At 40.6% G+C, this 20,659-nt stretch overlaps 1 protein-coding gene across 3 annotated transcripts in view; it reads right to left on the reverse strand.

The window, feature by feature from the left end:
- Positions 1-3,808: 3,808 nt before the first annotated feature.
- Positions 3,809-20,659, reverse strand: part of LOC103459659 (sushi domain-containing protein 3) — a 28,880-nt gene continuing 12,029 nt past the window's right edge. For 2 of the 3 annotated variants that reach the window (XM_017302813.1, XM_008401418.2), the window contains exons 3-6: positions 7,939-8,130; positions 7,634-7,787; positions 7,374-7,559; positions 3,809-6,983 (exon numbers count right to left, since the gene is read on the reverse strand). In XM_017302813.1, the coding sequence (XP_017158302.1) occupies positions 6,647-6,983; positions 7,374-7,559; positions 7,634-7,787; positions 7,939-8,130 (869 nt within the window). In that variant the 3' untranslated portion in view covers positions 3,809-6,646. The remainder of the gene's footprint in view (positions 6,984-7,373; positions 7,560-7,633; positions 7,788-7,938; positions 8,131-20,659) is intronic. The other variant, XM_008401420.2, reaches the window with a different exon arrangement.

The following is a 20,659-nucleotide window of genomic DNA, read 5'->3' on the forward strand; positions in this document are numbered from 1 at the left end:
ATGTGCAAAAAGCCTTTAAGTATTTGCATATTCTACAAGTGAATATTTTTTGTAAAATCCTTTTTATAACCCGTCTCTTCCTATAAAGACTGCAGGTATGTTTCCCATTTAACAGATTATCATGCTGAATTATGATATTGGGCCACACAAAATTATTCCAAGTGGATCCCAGGCTAGGGCTGCACAGTGGCGCAGTTGGTAGAGCTATTGACTTGCAGCAAGAAGGTTCTGGGTTCGATTCCCGGCCCCTGTCTTTCTGCATGGAGTTTGCATCTTCTCCCTGTGCATGGTGGGTTTTCTCCGGGTTTCCTCCCACAGTCCAAAAACATGACTGTCAGGTTAATTGGCCTCTCTAAAATTGCCCCTAGGTGTGAGTGTGTGTGCATGGTTGTGTGTCCTGTGTGTCTCTGTGTTGCCCTGCAACAGACTGGCAACCTGTCCAGGGTGACCCCTGCCTCTCGCCCGAAACATTAGCTGGAGATGGGCACCAGCTCCCCTCCTGACCCTACTGAGGGACAAGGGTGCAAGAAAATGGATGGATGGATCCCAGGCTACACTTTGACAAATGACTTGTCTCACATCATATTTCCATCTTAGGGAAACAGGAAGTTATGAATTAGTTCCTAGAAGCTCTGACCAACCTACAAAGTCAAGTAAAAATTTTGACAATTAGGGTGCGTCTCCCCCTGCGTCTTAGTCTTCAAAGTAGACTAAGGCTACACAACAAGTTTAAGCATTTCTCCGGACACAGAAATGAACAATCCACAATTACCAATATGTAACCAAGTGAAAAAAGAGTAGCCTACATGTAAAATATATTTTGAAAATCCTGTTTTGCTTTTATTTCACCTGCAGGATGTAGTTCTTGTTTTTTTGTCAGCATATGCTGTTGTGATATAGCTAGGTGTAATACATGAAATTGAAAAAACCTCTTGCTTATGTCTGGAATATGCTGTGGCCACTCTGACTGAGCAGGACCAGTGAGGTGTACTTGCTCTGACTGGGAAAAGACAGAAGAGAAGGACATTTTTGAACCAGGAGTGGTTGGCTAACACGAAGTTGATGGCTACATGGCTAACGAGTCAAGATTTTTGGTAATTAATGTCTGAAATGTATTATTTTCCATGTATGAAGCTAAAGTAATGATGTTTCTGCCGTCGTCTCTTTTTGTTTGTCCTCTTTTAGAGGTGCTACTGCCGTTTTATGTACCATTTTATTGCAGTTTGTCGTGTAGCTGTTGAGGCTGTTAAGGCGCCAATTTGTTGAAGCCATTGCTTGTTAGGAGGCAATTCATGCAACAAAGGGCTGGTTTTGCTCCATTTTTTTTTTGTACTTTATTTTTCATTTTTGCAATTCAGACTGTCAAGTCTCCCGTTTTGGAAGGGAAACTACCGTATTTTACTCCTCTGCCCCATCGTTCTCCCGTATTAGTAATTTCCCGTAAATTTTGTAATTACGTCGAATAATCCCTTCCCTCTCAGGACAGTCACTTCTCGCTCATTTGGCAGTAGTCGATAGTAAGTACTTTGATTTACATTAATTTTACATTAATTTTCATAATGTGCTAATATTTCTTAAAAATGTGATTATTCATTATATGCATTATGATTCCCCGCATGTTCGACTCTGGACTTGACTGCCTCTTTGTATTGAAAGTCTATTGATCTTTGGCAGTAGCATCAGAAATGCGAGGTGCTGGCAGGTTGGGAACCACCGCAGCACAGAATATTTAGCAGAAATATTTTTGGAAGCAGAAATGTGTCGGTGCTCATGCTGAGCCTCCCCGCTGAGTTTCGAGGATATTTTCAGACTTTTCACCGGATGTCTGGTGCACTTCAATCTTTGGGACACTTTGCATTGCCAGGATAAAGATCACGGAGTGTTTTGACAAAACCTTGTAAACCAAAATTACCTGAAAACATTCTGTTGTAAAATTTTGCAACATTAATTTAGCATGAAGCTTATGTTTAAGTAGTAGCGTTTAATTTGCTAGCTTAAAATGCTTTTAAAGTACACGCATGAAAAAAAAATTGGCTTTAAATTACACATAACCAGCCAACTGATCACTTGTAGTTTAATCAGATTTTCATACTGCAATTCTTTATTCTGTTTGCAAGTGAATGAAAAAAAATGATACAGGATCTCTTACCTCTCGAATGTTTCTCAATCTTTAAACAGCCGGTTTTCACTCCTGCAAAACTGTCAACCTTTGCATCATGCAAACACAATAGAATCAAGCAGACACAAAACAAATGAGCAGGTGTTCACTGTTGATTTTTTTTTCCCACCCCAAATGCAAAAATCATCTTCTTGTTTTGTCTGTCTAAAGATGAAACATCCACACACATTCAGAAAATGGCACTTAAATGCAAGTTATTTTAATAAAAGATAAATAGCAAAGCAATAAAGTAGCGATGCTGTTGATTTTTTTTTTGCCATGTGGCAATCAAAACTAAGCAATAGTGCAATCAGTTCTAATGGAATGATGTTACTTAAATTTCACACAGGTCAAATTTACAGTTTTATAAGCAAAACATTTTGAATTTTGAAAGTGAAGTTATGACTCCTGGAATGAAGCGCTCCTGTTTGAGCAGGAGGAACAGCAGATTTGGTCTGGACTGATTGGGATTGGGGGTAGAATCTGATTTTAGATGTATGGATATTCAGAAATACTTTATTGATCCCAAACGGAAACTGAATAATGTTTATGAATTATATTTCTAAACTCTTCATTTTCGGTGATAACTTTTGAGAATTTCTTAGACTTTGAAGTGGCGCAGTATGCCTGAAGAAGAAATACAACCAGCAACCTGTGTCGTGATGAGGAAATGACTACGAAAAGAGCTGCTTTGACTCCAACTTTCAGGAAACAACAATTCCATTGCTCTACAAGGAGACCAAAGCAAAGTCACAGGATGTCTAAAAGCAGATAGGGTCGCTTGAAAGGATGGACAGGCATTATGTTAGAATCATAACCTTGTATTTTCTGATGCATGGCACATAGTGGGTTGTGTGTACTAAAGGAAAGCCGTGTCTGAGGGTCATGTCGGTGTAAATATGGATGAACTGTAAAAGACTGTAGCGTAGGAATGGCAAATCAATAAAAATGACGCAGCATTTGGGACACAATTTAATTGTTAAGCAGAGAAACCAGAGCTGACAAATGAGAAAGCAACTGCTCACTTGGTTTAGCATTGGAGAAGCTAGTGACTAACATGCAGAGGCTGGTCACCCACTGGACTGGCTACTTCCTCTGCTTTCCATTAGCTTTGGAGAGGCTATACACTAGCATGCCTGGCTGGTCATTCACTTTATTGGATTTTTTTTCTTTAGAGAATGGTTGTGAAAAAATATCTGGAAGGAGTCAGAGTTGGAAGCTTTGACGTGTTCTTTTGACAGAATTGACTGTAATCCAACGTGACACCAAGTATAAACGTAGATATGCGATACTGTATTATATTTAGCTGAAGTTGGCTTTCAGTTGCAGCTTTCCGATCCTGAAAATAACCATATTAAGCTTGAATAACATTGCTGTGGGTTGACGTTAAACAGGCTGTTCATGCTTGAAAATGTGGCTGAATGTAAACAGGACAGGATCAAATGTTTCTCCACATTGTTTGACAGAAATTTTTGCAACCAAAGGTGGCATAGTTAGTCGTTAGATTTTGAGAGTGTATACTTTTTCTCGTAGAGCCGTGTTGTAGAACTTGGTATTACTTTGAAGAGCAACTTATATTTGATGCTATAACCATTGCCTGACCAACCGCATTGTTTGCTACTGTCAGAAATAAAAACAAGGTGAACATAATAATTTGAAATAAAACAAAACATGGTTTTATTTATGTCTGTTTATCTTACACAGCATTTCACTTTTAAGACTTAATGAAAGACTATCCAGCTCAAGCGGTTCGAAACTGAAAGCAGCAGGTTTGTTTGTGTTTCAAGAGTTACCAACATAATAAAAAGAAGAGAAAAAACTTTTCAATGCTGCAAATAAAACTTAAATGCATCTACATGTATTAATAGGACAAAACAAAGCTTAAGGTTATGGAGTTTATCTACAGTGCTTTGCAAACGTATTTAACCCCTTGAACTTTTCCACATTTTATCATGGTATAAACACAAACCTTAATATGTTTCATTGAGAATTCATGTGAAAATCAAAAACAACGTAGGGTATAACTACAAAGGGGAAGAAAAAGAAGACAAGACTTTGCTAAATTTTTACAAAGAAAATTTTGTCTTTTGCATCTAGTCTCTACTCTGACACCAATTATGAAATTTAAAGGAACAAATCGCCTTAATAAGTTATCTAATTAATTAAGTCAACTTGTGCCAAATTTAGCTTTTTAGTAATTGCAAATAAAATTACTGGCCAGGTAAGAAGAATATGGCATCACATTCATGCCAAAAACCCTGAGGCGTGTCATAAGGAAGCACAACAGAGCATCATTTATTAATCAACAGAGAATGCTCTGACCATGGACATTTCCACTTATTCACAGACCCGTGAATGCAGCACACCAAGTGGTAAAACAGTTATTAATGAATTAATACGCTCCTCAGAGTTTTTGGCAGAAATGTGTTGCCATAGGAAATATTAAGCAGAGAAGCATGATTAATGAAAGGCCTGTGGTAAAATCTGGAAGAGTTGCAGACATCCACAGTTCAGCTGTACACCACAAACAGACTTTTATGGAGGAATGACAAGAAGGAAGTTATTGCCACAACTCTTGTAGGGGACACAGGAAACATGGACGAAGTTACTCTGGTCAGATTGATAAAACCTCCTCTCCATGGGCGTGGCTTTAACTGGTTCTTCCCCAGTCAGTTCCAGACAGATTCGTGTCAGGGTTGGATTCTGAACGGATTCTACCCTGGATTAGCCGGGTCATGCCAGGTATTGAAAGCAAGCGACTCGTTTGGCAGCAGACTGCATTTGTTGATTGGCCCATAGTTCTACGTCACTGGATAGGCATAGGCGGTACTTGCGGAAGAGCGCTTACAGTGTCAGTGGTTCAGGGCAAACCGTAACAAACAAATATAAAGAAAGACAAAATGATATTATCGACATATTGACCAGAGCTAATGCCCGCTCACATTCCCACATTCCTGCCCAATATAAGTGAGAAACACATAGCCAACAGGTATGTGGCTTGACCCAAACCAGACATTAACCGGCTAGACCAAAAGTTGACAATGGAGAAGGGGTTTAATATCGCACAACATCCTGAACAAACCGTCTCCAGATTCATGCAACTTTAACAGTCAAAGGAAGATGGACGGAGGATAAGTTTATAAGAGCAATCATGGAAGAAAACCTCTTAGAGGCTGCAAAAGACTTGCTCACCATCCAGCAGTACAATGATCCTGAACATACATCCAGAAATACAACAGAACAGTTTAGATCAAAGCACTTTTATTTGTTAGATCAGTCGAGTCCCAACCTAAATCCTATGTTTGCTTCCCAATTCTTATTGAGCTTGAGCATTTGTGCACAGAAGGACAGACAAAAAGCTAGTAGATACCCCAAAAGTATTACAGTTGTGAAGTTGTACTTCATTGCCACCCAAAATGTGGAAGGATGAAAGAGAAACTGTATGTTTACTTTTGCAAGGGACTGTATCTATACTGCTAGACTTTATACACAAACTCAACAGAGTTTACAATGGATCAATAGATTTGCATTCTTTTACACCACCTTTATTATATAAAACCAGAGATTATCTTAAAAATGATCATCTTCAACATATACGTTACTCTTTGAATTCTGGTGCTGTAGGACTCAAAGAAAGCTCTATTTCTAAGCGAATCACTGTCCCCCTGTTGGGGAATGTCACAATGTCTAGTCAGTCAAGCAAGTGCTGACTTTTGTAAGATAACACACAGAGAAAACATTAACAGAACTGTTTTGGTGTTGAAGATCAGCTGAGAAGATCTCTCTACATTTTGAAATCCATACAAATAGTGCAAAATACATTTGTTTAGTGGCTGGAACAACAGCAGCATTTCAGTCACAGTGCCGGTTGTAGTCATAGGTCCAGAAAGTACAAGAATATTAAGAAGACCTGCATTCATTAACTTACTCACAGCTCTAGTCAATACATAAGCATCATTTCACTTAGTTAAAACTTAATTAGATCAGCAACACCTGAAATCAGCCGATAGGAATCTTCCTATCAGTCGATAGGGATCTTCCTTAAAAGCAGTTAATGATAGAAAATACATTAAATGGCTTAGAGCTGCCTAAACACACCTACTATGGCAGGTTTCTCTTACAAATGAGGTTAGTGCACAAATTACAACCCCATGCCAAGGTCCTTTGTTTACTGGCTTGATAGAGTTCCTTGTAAGAAAGCAGAGATGTCGCTGATGACCTTCTGTTTCACCAACATTTCAGGTAGGACTAAAAAAACTCAACTGTTCACTGGTAAAGTGCTGGCGGTAGGAAAAGTGCTTCAAGCATGCAGTAACAAGGAGCACTTTGTTGTTTGCTTTGGAGCAGGGCATTTTCAACAGAGTGAAGAAGGGAATAAGAAAACCTAAAAGGACTTCTTCAGAATGTGACTCGGGCCTTTTCTTTCTTTGCTCTTCTTCTGCATGGCCAGCTAAAACACCCTGTAGAGCAGGACAACAGAAGACAAAGCTACTGCCACGGCCTCTGCGGTGGTGGGTTAGGGTTGGGGTAAATAGGAGCTGGTGTTGGGTGGGGGTAAGTAGGCACAGCTGTGTTGGGGTTGGGCGGATACGTTGGCGTGGGGTACTGCGCCATAATCCGTGGCTGGCTTTGGGTAATGGTGTGGGCTGGGGAGGAGCCTGCCGAAGAAGACGGGGGAAGGTGGAGGTATAGAGGAGCTGATGGAGCGGAAGGAGCAGAGGGTGCAGTAGGAGTAGGAACCCTCTGGAGGACGACATGTGGGTACAGCTGGGACTCAGACCGGTAGAGTCCAGGCAGAGAGGTCTTCAGCAGACTCTCCTGACTCCTGAACAGAACACAGAACAACGAGAAGAACACTCTTAGTCAATGCAAGCCAATGCAATGTTTGAGTTCAAAGTGTCTAAGGTTCCAATACTCAAATGGTAAATGGCTTGTACTTGAATAGCACTACATCAAGTCAACAACAAGTGAACAAATCATAAAATGCCAATGAGATTTGACCATTAGCAGTCAAGGAGTAGAATCTAATATTTTAGCATATTGTCTCCTTCCTAAAATAAAGACCTAAGCTAGTTATTGCCAAACGTGTGACAACAAGGTAGTGTATGACAAAGTAGTTTATCATACACTGTTCAGGTGCAGAAAATCTTGAGTTTGGGTATTATTTTATGTAAACTTTACAATCATTTTGATTTGGTTTGTTATGGTGGTTTACCGTTGGTATCCTCTGTTCTCGTATCCATTGAGGCCTCCTGTCAGGTAAAGGGGACTGTCGGGTGCCAGACGGGGGTTCATCCTTTGGGACAGGTGGAAAATCTTGGGTGGAGGGAAGGCTTCCCACTCTCCCTCTTCCGTCTCCAGCCAGCAATCACTGCGGCGGCCTGATCTCTTCTCTCTGTGTCTGACAAAGACAAAGGTCTTTCAGCTAACTAGAGAACAAACCAACATGTCTCTCAGCCAAATGCCCAAGCCCACCTGCTCCGGCCGTCTTTCTTGGCACGGTCCCGGCTAGATCGCTCCTGCAGGCAGCAGACGAGGAAGGACAAGGACATGGCGAAAATGACGATGCCACTCACAACTGAAGCCAACACGGCCACTCTCAGTCCTCGGTCCTCCGGTCTGGGGATCGCTGTTATAAGACAAAGCATGCTTATATTAACACTTCTGATCATTTGTTGTCCCTCTGGACTGGACTGACTTCAAGGCTGAGCCATAAGATAATGACGGTGATCATTAATAATGCAGTATACATAAACACATTCAAAGAGGGATCTATGCACCTTCGCAGACAGGTAGGTAGTTGCTCCACTGTGCTTTGCCGCTTCTGACATGGCAGGAGATTTTGTCGCTGCCGACCAGCTGGTATCCCTCCCTGCACCAGAAGGCCAGCACACTGCCCACCGACATGCCTGTTCCACTCTCCACGTAGAAGGACCCCCGACGAGGTGGCAGGACAGGGACGCAGGACATACCTGATTGAAAGGGAAACAAAGACCAAACATTATCATGTGGACCCTTGTATTTATTTTTACTCTGTAAAGCAGATGGGACAGCTAGGGCTATCAAGGAATACCAGGTATGGTTTTAAAAATGGTAATAATGACCTCCTCCACCGTTCTTGCGGTTGGAAGTATTTATGACAAGATGTCAAAGAAAGTATGGGCGTTTTAAAACTGGGTTATGATCTATTAGTGTTTGGACTTGGTGTTTCATTGATGTCTATATTTCGATCATTTATTGGTTATTTCTTTAGTTTATCCCTTGTGTCTGTTTAGTCTCATTGTGATTTAGATTTGTTTCTTTTGGTTAGTGTATCTTTTGGTTTACTGTTAAGTTTAGGTTTCTTTCCCCCTTTTAATTCTCTCTTTTCGTTTTTTGTTTTTCACCTCATCCCACCGTTATCCTCCCCTTCCCAGCTGTTAATCACTTCCTCATTTACCTCTATCTCCCCCTTACCCCAGCTGCATCCACTCACCTGTTATTAACTCTCCTAGTTTCTTTGTCATTTCCACTCCCTCCTCGTTTGAAAATATGTAAGATTTCTATAAAATTATAGTGGATATTCCCACATTACTGAGGATCTATGCAAGTTGTAGATACCGCCTCTCGCTCAGTGACTGCTGGATGGACAAATGGATGGACTGATGAGTAGATTGAAATCCACTTTTTATGCTGACCCAGCCTGCGTAGCAATATTGCATTACGATTTTGCAAAGCTTGAATTTACATAATTCACGTCATGATATTTATACTATAAAAACAAGTAATGAATTATATCATAAATAAGGAAGTTTTGTGCAGATTGTAAATGTTCTAATGGCTTTTTCGTGTTTCCAGATGTTGCTATAATGAGTAATAGCCAGAGGGGAGCAGGATTCTGCTCTATGACTTACTGTGTCAGCATGAATGTAATCTGTGAGTATGTGTGCTCATTTATGAGTGTGTGTGTGTGGGCCTATGTCATCCCACTGTAAGACCCTGTGAACATGCAGGCTGCTCTCTGCTGATTAGGAGTGACAGATGGGAGGATTTCTGCAATGCTAGAGACAGTGAGAGAGACGATCCCGTGATCTTGTGCAAAGATGATGGCAGTCACGTCAAAGCGCACACACCAGACACGTGCATGTAGGGATACAGAATAGAGCACTGGGAAAAAATGGGCAGGCTGTTAGTTTTTGTTTTCGTCTTTTTTTAAAAAACAGAATGGATTTATAACCCATTTCTGTTCCCTTGCATATTTCTTCTTTTATTTTCTTTGCTCCGGTATAGATCATCCAACCGATTTTACCATCATACAAAGATACCCTGAGTAAATACAACGCAGATTCATTATCAGGAGAAAAAAATTGTTCAAGCGAACCTGGCCCTAAAAAAAGTAATTGCCTCCTCAAACTAATGGCTGGTTGTGCCACCGCTTCCCAGAACAACTGCCATTGAGCATTTATGATATCTTGAAGTGAGTCTTTTACATCTTTGTGGAAGAATTTTTGGCCCAGTCTTCTTAGCAGAATTGCTTCAAATTCATTCACTTTAGAGATTTGTAGGCGTAAAAGTGCTGCTTTTGACGCACCATGTTAACTTGACAATTTGTCAATTCAAACCACCATTTTGGACCTACATCTTTCCATGCCACCAATAAAAATCTCATGAAATCTGAGGAACATTATTAGTCTGGAGTAGTTTCCAAATTCAGTACAGATTCTCGGTGTTTGGGTCACCTAGACGTTTTTGGTTTCGACCTACTAGAATTTGTAGATGGTCCCTAAACAAACCGTCGCATTCTGGACTCTTGCTAACCTGTGTCTCTGGGATAACACGTGGTATGAAAAGCCATCACTGACTGTAATGAACCATGAAGACAATGTCTGCCAAATCCTCATTTAACTCTGGTTTTTAGTAATTTCATGGGGATTATCAATCATTTTTGCATCATTTCAACCAGGGTCTTTAGCCTACATGCAGTATCTGGGACAGAACCTTTTAGGACTGATAATTTTGAAGTGTTTGCAGCATTATATGGTGTAACAAGTAGCAAACAGTAACAGAGTTAAGGAGTTAGGGAACCGAACGCCTAGACGTCCAGAGCCAGAAACTGACGAGGCAGATAAAGCGGAGCAGAGTTGAAAAATTTAAACTTGTAGAATGACTCTCCACACTTTGATTTTCTAGTCAGAAAATATCATTACTCAAGTAGGAATTGGGTGTGCTTTGTAGGTCTGTGCATCACCTCCATAAACCTTGCTGCTGAAAACAGACTAGGATTGCCTTTCATGTGTTTGACGTATCTAAAACCTGCCCAAAAGGATAAAAATGACTGAAATTTGCATCTGAATGAGATCAGGATATTAAACTGAAAGGAGGTGACGTTCATCCGAGAAAATTATCGTTCCACTTTTCGGCAAACAGGGAGTTCATGTATTGCTTATCTGACTGAGCAGTAAATCCCCATTTATTGTTACTTTTATTGGGATTTAATTTAGATCCATCACCAGATTGTTGCATCAACCAAAGAATACAGCAAACGGATCATTTGCTGTAGAAATAAAAAGAAGCAACCCTTAAACGATATGGGGGTGCTTAGTGTTTTTTGTTGTTTTGCCTTGATCTATTTTTATTAAAAAGTAGCATCATGGAGTGCTGTTTTGTCATGACTGCAAAGGGGACACATAAAAAATTGTCTCATGCCACATGTTGAAGTCACACAAGTAAAATAAAAAAACCTAAAGCTGTTGGCATACAGCAACAGTAGACAATCAATTGCATTGTGTTATGTACTCCAACCACTCAAAGTAATGCAAGTCACATTCAACAATTGATTCACACATACATACATACACACTATTGGCAACTTGGACTTCATCTACACTTAGTGAGGGAAAGGCTGGAATTTTCTTTGTCACGTATTTACAGGCATCTCAAAGTTTGTTGTAAATTGGATGATTGCTACTTTCATATTGTGCCTTACGGTTAGGGTAGTGTCAGGGTAAGGGTAAGGTACACACACCCTATGGAAGACAAAGAGTTGGACCATTGCCTGATGCAGTAACTCAGTGTAGAAAACTGCTCTTTTGCATTGCAAATGACAGTTCCTGTAGAAATCCTCAGAGCTTGAGCTGGACAGGAGAAGCTCAGGGCAATCAATTTTGGAGACCTCTCCTCAGGATAAAGACTCATCTAGGGTTTACATGTGGAGAAATGTAGGGAATTTTGGTGAAAATACTCTTGTCACGTCTTTGAGGTCTAGGTGTCACTTTTGAAGAATGCTTGTTCTGAATAGTGCCTGTATACTTAAATCAGTGGTGTGGAATTTAAAATGATCTACTGTGAATGGGTGCGCTGCTTTACCGTTGAGTTACTGTGTTGACATTTTAATGTTCCATGAGAGCATTTTATGTACGTGGGTATTATTATCATCCATAATAATATTGGGTAATTATTATGCAAATTAACCTCACAATAAGTGATGTCCTCAGTCTCACTTTCAATTTCCAGCATCCAGCATCCAGAGGCGAGTGAAGCATCTTAACTCTAAATTTTCAACATGTTCAAAACAGTCTATGGCAACCAAGCTTCTATGGCGTGAGTCATTTGAGAAGGTGATGTGAGAGACTTATTTTTTGCAATGGCATCAAGTCTTCCTACATCATTAAAACAAGAGGGAAGCATGCAGTAGAGTGAGACGCAGGCTGTAGGTGGAAAATAACTAAAAATAATTTGTGTTTAGATTAAGAAAAACAACAATTAATTACATAAACTATAACATTCCCAATTCCATACCTTAGTTGAAGGAGAAAGAGGTACAAAGTCTCCCTGAGGGTTGAAGCTCCTGGTGGGGAGCAGCAGTAATAAAACCTAAAACTTACGCCAATATTATTTAAAGAACATTTCCTTCACACCAATTTGTGTGTCCATGACAAAAGCAAGTGGTTGAAATCAGCTCAAGGATCGTGTGTGTGTGAGTGTTGACTTAGCTCTTTGGTCTATTTGCCTAATCCTCTTGCTTCACTAATACAACTCTGACACATCCGACCCCGGCAACCCGGTAGTGCCAACCAAACATTCACTCTGCTGCGTTGTTCTTCATGACTCTCCCCACTTGTCTCTGTCAGGAGAGTCACTTGGACTAGTTTGTGATTAAATAAAGATTAGTTCTTGTTCCCACAAACTTTTCACAGATAAACCGGAGAGCCTTGCTAAAGTTTTCTCAAAACCTGATTTTTATTTATTTATATATTTATTGCCACATTTTGCTGAGTTACTATCAATAACTTTTATAAACATTAATGGGATTTTAGAAGGCAAACTTAACAAAGAGTGGTGGAGGGAAATCATAGTTTTCCAAATCTCTTGGTGTGCATTTGTAGGTCTTTTCGCTCCGATACTCCTAAATAGAACTCAGAGTAACCAACTCCAACTCCAGTCTGTTTGCTTAGAAAGTCTGGTTCATTTGGAGGTGTGTGAATCCGTAATCAAACTCTGATCTGCCTACAAACCTACGTCTCAATTCAGATGAAATGAACTCTGGTGTGATTTGAATACATATGTGACTGCAAGTGGGAAAGCAGGAAGCTAGCGAAAGCCCAGGGCATTCTGGGTAAATGCAAATACACAAAAACAAACGTGAGTCTCGTGCTAGTGAGAGAAATGTCTCAATGTATTTTACCAAAGAGAAAAGAGAAATCCTACAACCAATAACATCTGGTTGTAGGAAACAGGTTGCCTAAAGGGTTTGTGTGCTGCAAAATGGGGGCTTAAGGTGTTTGAAAACAAATGCATGTCACACTTTTTATTGATGAAAATGTTTGGATTGCATGTATCATTTCCATTCTATTTTCCAATTATGCACCACATTGTATTGGACTATCAGAAATCAAACATGCATGGCATTCTGCGGTTGCAACTTGCTAAAATGTGGAAAAGTTCAGGCTGTACTTTTGCAACGTACTACAGAATATTCCATTCTTCTTTATGGTTCGACCTGAACATATTTATACCAATGTAAAGTCTAAAACCACGTGACTTCTTCCATCACATGCATTCTGAAAAACCTTTATTTCCCCTTTGTCTGACACAACTCAAAAGATTTCTAGAAATGTCTCAAAGTTGGACATGACAGATCTGAAACACTCCAAACAAACAATGCACCAAAATACAGATAGTCTGAGTCAGCCTTTACTAGACGCTGAAAGTCGGAACTGAAGCTAATGAATGATGGCATTTTCGTGGCTGACTGCTGACGTGCCCCTTCCACGTGTCCCTTCCTCAGCTTTTGTTTTCCCTCTGCTCCAGATGCTCTCTTGTGTGATCTGACCTCAAACATCATTCCTCTGTGTCCTCCCCATCCGCATATCTATTTCGGTTGCCACTCGCTGATGCGCTGCACCACAACTGATTACCTAATCCCCTCAGCTCTGTCTCTGCTTGCGTAGTAGATGTCCCCAAGCAAACTCATGAAGCCGTGGGTATTTTGCCTACAAAATACCCACGGAGTTTTCATTTACGAACATGAAGTAGGTACCATTTAGCAACACCTTATACTTCTTACGCTTAGCATTCTTTCATACACAGAGGTACGAAGGTACTTTCTCTCTCCATTAACTAACAGCTTTAGCTTCAACTGCCAGAAGATAATCTGCCCAGGTAAATAGAGCACAAGCTAAAAAGCCAACGTCACTGTTGCAGCAGACGGTGTAAAGTGACCTGGAGCTTTTAATTAGTGTAACCAGGGGGACTATGGGCCAGGTTCACCCAGGAAAACCTCCAAGGTTATATTTTGCAAGCAAACCAAAGTCCTCTGGTTCAGAACTTGGTAACAGGGTGTGTGTACCACGGGCCTGGTTTTAATCTGTTCTTCTCCAGTAAACCTCAGCCAGATTTGTCTCCATCCTGCGTAGTTCTTCCCCATTTTTTGGAACCACCTCAGGGGTGGTACAAGCCGAACCAAGCAGGGTATTGTGAACAAGCAATTTGATTGGCAGTAGACTGCATTTGTTGATTGGCCCGTGGATTTACGTCAACACCTCAACCACCATTTTCAAATTCCGGTGAGACTATACTAGTTGGCGAGATGTTGAACTGCAAATCGACTGTTCCGTGGTCGAACCTTGAGTTCCAAACGGTTTTATCAATTGGGGCGGAAGAACACATACAGCGTCAACTGGACTGGGAAACCCGCAACAATCAAATATACTGAGAGATATTGGAGAAACTAGTGTAAACTAGCCAGCAAAGTCAACTATGTCAGGTGGCATTGAGGCATAGTTGAGTATAGCTCCTCCTCGTTCTTGGCCCACCCACGTTCCCACATTCTAGCCCATGTTCCCACCCATATTCAGGCCCACATAGTGAGGAACCTACCTCCAAAGTCCCAACCTCCAAAGACATTAATATTAATCTTCTTGGCAACTACCAATTTGTGGAAACGTAACTGCACTGTTGACAAGCGCGTATTTCAAATGCCCAATTAGACTCGGCCATCTTGTTTCCAACCAGTGATTAGCCTTCATTGCAGCTGCAGATGGAACACGTCAGTCAAAAAATGCATCGGGGGAAAAAAAAACATAAAAGTTGCAGGAGAAGCAAAACAGTAATTGTCTCCCTGGTTAAATAATAAACTTACAGTGAATATTAAATGTATTTTTGTTTCAGTTTCATTAACTTGTGTGCTGCCACACTTGTAGAATGAAGATTTCATTTTAACAGAACCTGCTTGACAAAATATAAAGTAGATTAAAAGGAGATCTGAAAGCGACACATTACGGCCCAAAAGCAAAGTCATTGATATCAATCTGACATCAGAGGGTTCCAAAGCCTTTTCTAGGGTTTTGGAAAACGCACTGAAAACTTTGATCTGCTTTTACTGTACTAGTAGACCGACCTTTAAAGTTTCACTTAAAATGTCATACAAGGTGACATTGCTGGCAGGGTGGTAGAGTGAGACCCACATGTTCAGAGGCTATTAGTACACAAACCAGCTGTCTGGGGTTAGATTCCTAACCTTAGCACATCACTGCCTGTTTCCTGCCTGAATGCCATGAATAAAAATCAATGTTTCCATTAACAGAAACTTGGATTGAGAGTTGATGCAATAATTGTGGCAAATCTGTCCTATACAGTCCATCAACCTACGTCTAGTATTGAACTGTGGCATGTTAGCATACAACTTTCTACGCAAGTTTAACTGTGCTACATCTTTACCTTCCTGGTTCCTGCAATTCATTTAATTTCTCGCTGCCTCACCGAAGTGAGGAAGGGCAAGGCTCAATTCAGTCCCTCACTAAGTGTCTTTGTTCAGCAGCCACTTTTAAACTGTGGGAAGGTAATAACGAAGAGGAGTCACTGCCAGCAGCTATATTGGATTGACAGACAGCAGACAGAGGGACGTCTTTGTCCGAAGCTCTCCAAGCCGGCGGGGACCTGAAGTGACGCCAGTGTGAGCTGCTGACACAAATACCTACGGCTCTGTTGGGGCATTTACGTATGTGTGTGTTTATATCCAAAGAAATTCTACTCGCCATTCAGGCTGCCAGAAATCCCAACGCTGTCGTTTAAAGGGGGGGGGGAAAGTTGATTTTATTTATTCATTTTTTGTTGTTGTAAAGGATCATTATAGGGATGAGAAATCGCTACCAACTTAAAAACTCACAATTCAGTAAACTTGTCACTACGGATCACAAGTTCTGGACTAGAGGCCACTAACTACATCCAACTTATGATTCTTGTTGGTCTTTAGTTCCTGCATGTAGAAAGCCATCTCTTCTGTTTTGGTGTGCAGAACTTGCAAAACTGGCATGTTATGTTGTTTATCTAACCAATCAGGATTTTTCCTATCAAAGAGACTGAATTGGCTGGTGCAACTTCCTGTCTAAGTAAAGTCGCCTGCTCTGTGGTGTACCAGAGGATATTGCTGTAAATTTTCCACATCACTCCGAGGCTCGACAACCCTTTAAGCTGGCACAGTTCAAAATTCTTTCCGGATTAAGCATGTTTCTGGTTGGGAAGTGGACAAAGGAAAACCTGTCCATCCATGCTTTCGGTTCATGGTTAGGGTAATAAGCTTTCTATAACTTCATAATTTAAGCCTATGGTTAAAGTTCAGTTACAGTGCCTACAAAAAGTATTCACCCCCTTGGATGTTTTACCCTTTTGTTACTTTTACAAATCAACCAGGATCAACGAAATTAATATGGCAACTAAAAACATAACTTGTAACATAAAATAGGGGGTTGCATAAACAATCCTCTTTAAAGTGACTGACCTAATTCAACAGAGGTCCAACCAATTGGTCCTAGTCTTGAGATGATGAGTGGAGTCTCATCATCTCAAGATGAGTGCAGTGGTTCTAATATAAAGACATCTGGTTCTGGAAGGTCCATTCACTGGTTCATTATGGTGTGTTCACACCAAACGGGTTACACACGTCAAAAACTTGTCTGACGCTTAAAGTTCGACCCGTATGCACTTTGAATGCAGATTCTTGACATTTTGCTCTACACCTAGCGTTTTACATGTCAGGTGCCTTTGGTTTACATTCAAAGTCTATGTGGAGGAGGTGTTTTGAGGGTACGTCAAAATCCCTCTAGCCGTTGTTTTCTGTTGCCGGCCTATTTATCGGACGCGTTGGATCCGCTTGACGCATCCAATGCCACGACAGGTCCTCATCATGCCTCCACATAGACTCTGAATGTAAACCAGATGCGTGAAACGCATTTGGTGTTGTCACACTATTAATGTTTCTGGATACAATCCCAGTTTTAAGGGAACATTTATTTTCCAGCAAAACAGCAACCCAAAACATCCAGCTAGAGCTACACAGAAATTGTTTGAAGTCAACAATGTGATGCTGCCTGCTTGAGACCGATTCCACACACAGATTGATTTGCAAAAGCAACAAAAGGGTAAAAATCGAAGGGAAGAATTAATCTCCTGATAGGTTTTGAGAAGCTGTTTTCTTGTTTTTAAAAAAATATATATTCCCAGTTATGTTGCAATGAAACTTGTGGTCTACAGTCCTTGTCTTGTACGCTAAGGTGAAACTCACGCACAAAGTCTTGCATCAGCACCAAGAATAGAAAACCTTGAATGGACAAAGGTAATTGGCTTTAACATACATCTGCTTCCAGAGAGAAAATCCGTTCTGCTGTGTGTTAACATGTCAGCAGGATAGGTAGTGCTAGAAAAAAACCTGAAATAGAGAAGGCTAATTGGCTTTAAGCATAAACTCATTTGACTGAAACCCCGGTAAAGGGTTAGCATCTACATTTAAGTCTTTTGGCTAAACGTCCTACTGGACTCGGAGCGAAGAATAAGCAGCTTACTATCATGCGGATGAATCTAAATCTGAATTCTTTTTTTTTTTTTTTGGTCAGTATTTATGGTACTGCTAAATTATTCAGCTCTTAACAGCAGTAACAGGGCACCTTGTCATGCCTAGAATCTAGAATCAGCAGAGGAGTTGGGTGACTAAAATCTGGACACAGAAAAATAATGTTTAAGGAAAACTAATTCTGAAATAAAATAAAAAAAAGTAAAAGAGAGATGAGTGAACTGCTGCCAGGACAGATTAAAGATAGTTCAGTCAGTGAGAGGCCTCATGTGGGGATTAGCACTAACATTACCTCTCGCCTACACTGTTGAGGTCAATAGGTTGTGTTACCGTGTTAATGTCGCAGCTTAGCACATCTCTAAAGCTGAAATAAAAACTACTTATCAGAAGGTTGCTTGCCACTAATCTGGAACACCAGGACACCAAGCAAACCAACACCAACCGAGGCTCTACCAAGTAGAAATTTCTTCCTGGAACTCTGAATTTTTACTAAGGCCTGGTAATAAGTCATTCAAAAATTAACTTTAATGCCGTGTGAAGTTCTGGATTCTGGCTCAGAATGACGGAGGTTTCTCAACCATGTACCAATATGAGAGTTTCTGTCCAGTTGTGTCAGTTCCACTGAACAGCAGCTGCTGCATTTCCATTGCAAACGTGCTCAAAACTTTGTCTGTGTTCCGCTAAAGTCGAAAAAACACAATGTCATACTTGCTGTGTTTCCATTAAATAAGAAACAGAATTAAAATCACATGTGAATAAGTTTGTTCACACGATGAGTCATTAAAACATGCCGACTCATCATCCTTGTACCACTTCCTATCATCTTCTTCGTCATTTCCACCAGTATTAAAATCTGGTTGTTGATCACGTGACTCATGTAATCATATGTGTTTCCATTGCAGTTTTTCAAAAATACACTAATATGGATGCGGCCAACCCCCCTCTGATGTAGCTAAACAAGAATAAAAGAAACCTGTAACAGAGCAAATATTCTTCACTGCTTTGTAAACTGTACCAACACACAGACAAAAAGCCACCACAAATAAATGAGTCCAAGTTGTGCAAATAGTGCTGCGTGACCCTATGATTACTTTTTAAAAATAAATGTAGGCCTATTAAATAAAGTTTTCCAGCTCCTTGGGAAATAGCTCCGACTGCCTTTCATTTGTCACAGAATCCCTGGGGTCCGGTGGTGAAAAAGCCTTTCTGACAGCCTATTTAATTGGAATTAATTGTTCTGTACAGAAAGCCAATTTAAAAAATGACAAAAATGTCCCAAACATAAACCCCGTGTTGCTGCTGCAATCCAAAGAACAGCTTCAAACAAATCAAATGAAATCTGAACGAACCAAAGTAGTTTACCGTCCGACGAACACTTTGATATTAATCACAGCTTCGGGATTTTAAATGTTCGGAAATGCCCTCACACAGCCGAAGCTCCGGTCTGGTGGAATTCACGCATGTGGCGCAATGTGGCAAGCCAGCTGAGCTCTGTGTGTGTGTGTGTGTGTATGTGTGTGTGTGTGCTGTTAAAGCATAAAGTGCTTACTTTGGCTCGGTTAGACAGAAAGCTGCCATTATGAAATAAGCAACTGTGTTTACTCTCTAAACCTTTAAGAAGATTTCTGCGGTCTGAGCGACCGTTTCTTGTGTTTGTGAGTGAACGAGTGTGTACCGAGCACGTGAGGGTCCCGCTTTTTTTTTTTCTTTTTTTTTTTTGATCCGCTTTGGGCAGTTTACGTAAACACGTGACGACGTGGCCGCGGAAAAAACGCAGGACGGAAGAATAAATGACGGAAAAGGAGGAAAAAACGAGAAGGTGACACATCGACAGAGAAAGAGAGACGCGCGTTGGGAGAAGGAAGGAGAGAGGAAGCTCATGCTCCAGTGGAAGTGAAGTCATGCGAGCGGCGCTGTAGCGTTCCCTTCAGCCTGAACAGCTCCAGCTTTAATGAATTGTTTTCCACGGCAACACCTGAAGCACAGCGCCAACGACAACAAGCACGCGAGCTCCTCCTGCGCCTCACCTCCAACTTAACTGCTGAACACTTTCAGCTACACACACATCCGGGTCTAAAACTAAGAAAGAACCTCATTAAGAAGCAAGCAGCACTCAGGTCCGATGGCACGCCAACTTATTCCCACTCATTGCTGTCCCAGTTAGCTTATAAGCAAGTGTCCTTGCATGTCAAATATCAATCTGTTGGTGAAATTGAAACTCACTTAGCTGTTAGGTTTTGCTGTTTGATACTCTAAAAACATCATCGTGGCGTGGCATTACAAAGCAAAAATAGATGTTTAACTCTTAAAATAGTCAGTTACACTTGTTTTTTTTACACGGACAAAAGTTGTATTTCTGTGTATATTTCGGAGACATTTTTTGTGTAGTTTTTAAAGAAATCAGTGTTTGTGGAGTACCGTTTGAAGTTAGACTCAATGTTTGGTTCTAAGAAATGTTCAGGTTTCATATAAAACTTAGATTTGTGTTTCCCTTTATAATAATTTTGATAAAAGTCTTCATTCATCATCTGTTTTCAGAGTGAAAATCAAAAAGACATTATAGAGCAACATTTTAATAGTTTTTAGGGCCTGAATGCAACATAAATGGGGCATTATATGTTTCTTATGCACATTGTGCCATTTTCACAATCAAGTAACTGTTACCTTCAGTTGTTAAAAAAATGCCATAAATATAACAAATACTTTAAAAGATAATTGACTTCACCACTGCAGAGCAGCTGTCCAGGTACAACCCAGTTGTGTTCGACTCATACCTTTGCTTGAAGCGTGGCTGAGGCGCTGCAGTTCTTTTTTTTCAATCCCAGGTGGCGCTTCAGACAGAATCCGCCTTCATTCAACTACTGGTAGCAAAGGAAGAGTCTTCAGAGAAGAACTAATACTATTGTAACTCTTGAAAGTTTGAGAGCATGAGTATTTATTTTTATCTACTGTAGAAGTCTGTCACATCTTGCAACACGCACGCACACACACACACACACAATCGTACATGCTTTTAGTCTCTGTGATCTTTGTGTTTTGTATGCGTGTGTGTGTGGGGGGGAGTAACTGTTCTTAATTCCAGAAATGGCTAGCATTAACCAGATGTTAGAGAGTAACTCGGGTTTTCAGGTTTATGATGGAAGTTGGTTGTTGGGGTGTTTTTCCCATGATAGTTG

Source organism: Poecilia reticulata, linkage group LG23 (genome assembly GCF_000633615.1).
Source record: "Poecilia reticulata strain Guanapo linkage group LG23, Guppy_female_1.0+MT, whole genome shotgun sequence".
Taxonomy (NCBI): domain Eukaryota; kingdom Metazoa; phylum Chordata; class Actinopteri; order Cyprinodontiformes; family Poeciliidae; genus Poecilia; species Poecilia reticulata.